This window comes from Theobroma umbraticum, unplaced genomic scaffold, assembly GCF_002168275.2.
Source record: "Theobroma umbraticum cultivar Fairchild unplaced genomic scaffold, ASM216827v3 scaffold_239.0, whole genome shotgun sequence".
NCBI classification, from domain to species: Eukaryota; Viridiplantae; Streptophyta; class Magnoliopsida; order Malvales; family Malvaceae; genus Theobroma; species Theobroma umbraticum.
Genome location: NW_018397279.1, coordinates 530341 through 536966, shown reverse-complemented (window position 1 = coordinate 536966; position 6626 = coordinate 530341). Strand labels below are relative to the sequence as shown.

General features: G+C 31.8%; 1 protein-coding gene across 1 annotated transcript; it reads left to right on the top strand.

Moving 5' to 3' along the window:
* The first annotated feature begins 1018 nt into the window (after nt 1–1018).
* On the top strand, nt 1019–3828 carry MYB21 (myb domain protein 21). Its single transcript, XM_021443496.2, has 3 exons — nt 1019–1260; nt 1513–1642; nt 3267–3828. The coding sequence occupies exons 1-3, from the start codon at nt 1125–1127 to the stop codon at nt 3583–3585; spliced, it is 585 nt and encodes a 194-aa protein (XP_021299171.1). The 5' UTR covers nt 1019–1124; the 3' UTR covers nt 3586–3828.
* The last annotated feature ends 2798 nt before the right edge of the window (nt 3829–6626 follow it).

The following is a 6626-nucleotide window of genomic DNA, read 5'->3' as shown; positions in this document are numbered from 1 at the left end:
TTACTCAATGGCCAAAATAAAAAATTCTGGCTCTCCAAACAGAAAAGGAAAAATAATTATCCAGATTTGGTTTGTGTGTTTTAGATATTTAAGATATCGTAGCTAGCCCTGCAGATTCTCATCTTCTATGGTTTTCATTTTCATAAACAAATGATCAATTTTAGAATATTTATGTCCAGTACTTGAGTAGGTAGTAATAAGGGATCTAATTGCTAACTAGTTGCATTAATCTCCCTTTAGATATATCCTTTTGCTGTTTAATTTGTAAACCAATTTGACCAATAGTGAAGTTAAATAATTGCATTCATAGTAATATTTTATATAAATATATGTGTGTGTGTGTGATTTTATTTATTTTTTAATTTTGATTTTTTAACTTATATATACACGTGTATATATATAATATATATAATTCATGATACATAAAAGCATGAATACATCTAAAACTAGACTTTTGATTAATAAAAAGGGACATATTTCTTGATTATATTTTTAAATTATAATTTTTAATAATTTTCAAATAAATGTTTAAAATTGCATTTAATGACTTTCATTGAAAGATGTTTTTCATAATTCTAGTGTTATTAAATAATTTATTAATTGTTATTACAAATTTTCAATTATTTATACTTCAAATTATATATAATTATAAAATATTTACAGTAATATATAATTATTATTTAAAAATAAATAAAAAATAACTATTCATGTGCAATATTGCATATGATAATATATTCATATATATATATATATATATATAATACATAAAAGAATGGCTAGGTACATATAGAGTAATTAAATGTCACATGCAAAAGAAAGAATATATAGTAATATTATTAATCCTTAAAATATATCAATAATATGTGGCCTTGCATGCAAAAGTGTTTGGGCCATGCATGCATGTGTTCTCATTAAGACAATAGTTAGGTTTAAAGCTCTTCTCTAATGGTATTACCAACAAGATTACTAGCAAAAATAATCTTAGATTTTGCTCTATAAAAACCCCATCTACCTTCTTTTGCATCACATTCTCCTTCTCTCTTTTTCTTCATATCATCTCTTTTTTTTTTAAATCCTGTCTCTCGTGCTTGCTATCTTTCTTCTCTTTCCAAAAGAAATTAAAGATGGATAAGAAACCATGCAAATCTCAAGACGTTGAAGTGAGAAAAGGACCATGGACCATGGAAGAAGATTTGATCCTCATCAACTATATTGCCAACCATGGCGAAGGTGTTTGGAATTCTCTTGCTAAAGCTGCAGGTAAATTATCAATATATAATAAGCAAAAATAGGGGAAAAAAAACTACTTTTAATTTATTAAGCTCTCAACAAACTTCCATAAAGAAACAACATTTTGATCATATAGATAATTATTGTTTTCATTAAAAAGAAAATGGGCAAAAAAATCTTTCAAGCTTTTAAAATAACTTCTCATTGAAAAATATATACTAAAGCTTTTTGATAGAAACCCTAATGGATAAAAAATGTCTTATATTTGCTAACTTTTGTCAGGATTGAAACGTACTGGAAAGAGTTGCCGGCTCCGATGGCTGAACTACCTTCGACCGGATGTCCGAAGAGGCAATATCACGTCGGAGGAACAGCTTTTGATCATGGAATTGCATGCCAAGTGGGGAAACAGGTTAGTTTATCTTATGATAAATATTGCATGTATATCAATAACATTATTTCAAAAAAAAGTATAAAACTATATATATATATATATATATCTACATATTAATGTAGGATAAAAAAAATTAATCCTATTACCCTTTGATCTCCTGACAAATACAAAGAAGAAACTCTTCCCTCTTCCTTGGTGTTATGACTTCAGCTATGATTAGCAGAAAAAGTGCACTTCTCCCAGGCCTATATGTACATCCAATATTCATCACGTTGCTCTTCTCGGAGATTTAGCAACGTGGGGATGAGTTATTCTAGGCCACCAAAAGGATTTGCAACACATGGGGTTTATATCAAACTTGTGGCCACCAAATTTCCTTGTAATTCTTTCCCAGTTCTTAAATTTTTCATGGCTGCCAAAATTCCTTGATGATTTCTTCTTCTTTTTTAAACATTTTTCCCTGAATTTTCCTGCCATATTTATGAAGGTTGTATGCCATCCATATGGAAGTGTACTACAAGAATTTTGCTTTAAAAGGTGGATTTGCCTTATTTTCTTTTCGACCTTCCTTGTTTAGGTTTCATATTGGACATACCCTCCCATATAGGTTTTACATGGCAGACCATCAAATTCAGCATAAAGACTACATCTCTCTTTCTCTCTCTCTTGTTTTCTCCTAAGTATCTAGAATGATTTTGGAAACAACAAGGTAATTGGTATAGTACTACCACCAAGAGAAGGGTATAAATATATACTTTGTATAAATTTGATATTTATTTGCATATACTTAGTATTAAAATATATGCAAGGAAGAGTCTTATGAAAAGAATTGTTGAAATATTAGTAATGATTATCATTACTAATCATGTGCCAAATAACAAAAGTGACAGCAAGCAGAACAGATTGGCAATCAAACGTTTCCATTTTAAGCTAAACCCCTTCCAGTATGGACACATGTTAAGACTTCTTTTAGGAGAAAAATGAAGCATATTTTACTTGGTTGAAGTAGACATAAACCTTCTTGTTTTAGATCGTTAAGACATGGTCGGCCCCTTGGAATTTATAAGGAGATGATGGGAGCTTTTCCATTAGAAAAATAAAAAAAAAAATAAGGGAAGCATCTGATCCAAAAGAAGTGTTCAATTTCTGCTTTAATTTTTCTTTTTCATTTAATACTAATATTCCGACCGCAAAAGGTAACATTAATTTTGTGGAGATAAGTCTCTGGTCAAAGGGTTCTGTACTGATATAGACTTTTTCTTGAGAAAATGAAAGACAAGTCTGATTTGGATTGAACAAGCTGAGACTGTTCTGAATCTTTTTGAGGACATATTTGAACCAGAATTGTGAATTCTGAATAGTAGCCATAAATGGAGGTAGATTTCCATTTTGAGAAAGTCTAGCTACTTGTGGGAGCTTGGATTATCCACCATGGATAGTTTGCACGTTGCAGTACTATCACACATTACTTTCTGTAAAATTTGACCCATTTTCCATTACTTTACCATTAAATGTCACTTTTACTCTGGAAGACATGTCTTTTCTTCCTCTTCTTCTTCCAAAACAGGACACAATAAAACCAGGCATAATAATATTTGATGAGTGTATCTTAATTCTCTAAGAATTGCTTACACAAATGCAGGTGGTCGAAAATAGCAAAGCATCTGCCTGGAAGGACAGATAATGAAATAAAGAACTATTGGAGGACTAGGATCCAGAAACACATTAAGCAAGCAGAAGTTTGCTCTTCTCAGAGTCATTCGGAGCTACTTGAGCAAGCAAGCACAAGCCAAGTGCCTTGCAATACAGATATGAGGGAAACATACCCTCCATCATCATTTAACCATTTCAACATGGAAGCATTTCCAGGACAGTCAGCAATGTCAATGGCAGTTGAATCATATGAAAACTATTGGAGCATGGAGGATCTCTGGTCCATGCAGTTGCTTACTGGGGACTAAACATGAGGATTAGTTTCTATATACCTTACGCCTGTCGGTCCAAATTAATTCTGCTTGATTTGGATCAACGTTAGGTTTGTTTACACTCGGTGGTTGAGAACTGGACTTAGTATTTTCCATATGTTTGGATTAAGTATGGCTTGTAATCGGATCTTATACTGCATCCACCTATATAAATATATATATATATATATATATATATATATATAGTATTCAATAAATTACTTAGCTTTGGTATAATAATCTCCTTGAAATAAAGATAAACCAAGATCTTGACATTACTATTGTGGATTAACAATATAATATTATGAAGCCAACAATGGTAGAGAAGCTGGCAGATCCATTTCCATCAAGGTAATGTATTCAGCTTATTGTATGTATATATTCTATTGATTTGACCTTGCATTATTGGCTTACGATAAAATGCTAATTATATCGAAGTTTAGTTGAGTGAAAACTTTATAAGTCTAACTTAATCATTCATTATCATTTTCAGAAGATTGAGAGTCAAGATTCGAATCTCATAATTCCTCCTTATACCTCCAATATATATCAAAGAGATAAGATTAGTTGAGAATGATTAATTACTAAGTATTTAGTTAATTAATATTTGGTAGGATTTCCTCTAACCTAAACAAAAAAAGGACAAACAATTGATGTGAAACAAACATCATATTGTCTTTACTTTATATAGTACTATAATATTTACTTATTCATCATGTTTTGCTGGTTTATGCTTTATAATTAAGAACCCAAATCCCTACACTAGTCTTTTCAAACATAATTAAGGTTAGCTTAGTAAAGTATATATATGATGGAAAAACTTCTTTATACGCTAATGTATAGTTGTGCTAAATAACAAACACATAGTGGTCAAATTAAAATTATTTTCATCCTTTTTCCAAGTAAAACTTTATCGGATTACCTTAAACGGTAATTTCAAAAAATAAATATATTGAGAAAAAAGAGAGATGTATGCAAGGAATTTTGGGCAAATGCGTGTGTATACCACATTATCCTCCATGCATGCAAATTAATGGGGGATGATATACCTATATCCATCATCTTAGACGATGGAGAGGGACATGTCCAGGACTTACCTAACTAAACCAATAGAAAATCGACACGTCCATCCCAAGGCTATAGTCACCGATAAAAATAGTACTATTGGGCTTCGCTTTTGTCATTTTGTTTCCATTTTTGTGCATGGCCATGCAAACTTAAAGGCCGACGTGAGCCTAACTCTTGCACCTGCCGCAAGGAAAGTCTTCACATGCCTTATAGACTTCACATCCACTTGCTCAACATGTTACCACATAGTGACGTTTCAAACCCCAGAATAGAAAGTTCTTCTTGATCTCGTTTTGATCGCCTTGAGTATTTATCCTATATATATATATATACTTACTAACTCATTGACAAGCTAAGATAAACTTAATTATAGTGAAGTCGATAAAATATGTCTTTATTGATATTTCTTATAAGATGAAAGATCCTATGATATATATGATTTCCCACTCTCTTTCATATATTTATCTATAACTATAATCAAATAGAAACCTATACTTATTCATCAAGCAAATAATGGAATGCCAAATTTATAGTTTCGAATTAACTTAGTGAATGCATCATGTATCTCACCTAGAACATGGGGTATACAAAAGTTAGGTCCTTTGATGACATTGAATGAGCAATATTTCAGTGTACCAACCTTCAACTTTAGCACCCAACCTCTTATTCAAAATAGGAATTCAGAAGATAACTCCAAGACACCATTCCTTCGGATGCTGCACCGTGTCTCATATGGGAAAGAGAAAGAGGGCAGCATTTGCGTGAGCTTTCATTGCATACCAAAACATAAGAAAAAGAGCTCGAATTTGAGCCGCGCATTTTATTTGGTCACATGTTTTATGTGCAAGAATCGCATATAGAGTTAAAGGAAAACCTCCATGTGAAAGATAAGGAAAAAATCACATGATTGGTCGGCCATTCAGTGCAAATTACAACATGGGAATGTGCTTTGGAAAAACAAATGTCATCATAACTTATGTGCCGATCGAGCTAGCCAAGGCCAATCCCTACGAGCTAATGTGCAATGGAAATTTCTAGTTCATCCAAAAAGACAACAACCATTCCTTCATGATCCATCCAATCAAAAACATTCGTGAATGCGTATGGCAACCTCACAATGTTGGCAAATAAAATTTTAAGGTAATATAGCTATGTGGCTATAGATTTTAAGAGATGTGTGTTTCTTTTCTTTTCTAATTATATACACGATGGTGTTGGGTTACACAAAAGAAGGTAATTTGATCATCCTATGAATCTCACTTTCTATTTTCAAAAATCCAAACTTGAAATAAAAAAGATGAAAGTTTAAATTCTAATTATTAGAGAATTTTTTAAAAAACGATTTTAACGGATACATGAAATTAAAAAATTATAAATGATAATATAAGCACGTGTACATGCGTGTAATGAAATAATTATTTAAACTTTACGTTAGGGTTTGCATTTAGAGTGATTGTCATGGACTTCATTTATGGCAATTTTGTGAATGAGAAAGCTAGCAGTGCCGACAAGTCATTTGAATGGAAAAACGATTGAAGACAATATATATTGGCATATGTGACAAGACTTGAGAGCCTTTTTGTTTGGAAAGAAAGGGCATTCATCTATTTACTCTTGCATGTGCCTTTGTGTCAGCTTGAAAATGATAAGTGTTCTTTTGTAGTTTTTTAATAAAAATTACTTTCTTGCCATGCCTCTTCTAGCTTTGATAAAAAGTTTGCCAACAAGAAAATAGGATAATTAAGAATTCAAGATCCCTCAAACTCTCCATTATTAGTTAACATAACTTCACTGATTGGGATACCATTAGTAAATATAGGGACAACAAGGATTTGGGTTTTATGGTGGATAGCTAGACAATGGAATGGATTGAAGGATTGGTCCTAAAGTCTTCTGTCCTTAGAATCTTCGCTCATGCAGTGCATTAAAAAGGAGGATTATTGAGTTTGGCTTTTCTGAGAACAATACTT

What these genes read in the sequence shown, in the direction of transcription:
- MYB21 (XM_021443496.2), top strand. Translation starts at nt 1,125, where the DNA reads ATGGATAAGAAACCATGCAAATCTCAAGACGTTGAAGTGAGAAAAGGA. An exon ending in TTCTCTTGCTAAAGCTGCAG is followed by an intron (nt 1,261 to 1,512) that starts GTAAATTATCAA and finishes AACTTTTGTCAG; the next exon opens with GATTGAAACGTACTGGAAAG. An exon ending in CATGCCAAGTGGGGAAACAG is followed by an intron (nt 1,643 to 3,266) that starts GTTAGTTTATCT and finishes ACACAAATGCAG; the next exon opens with GTGGTCGAAAATAGCAAAGC.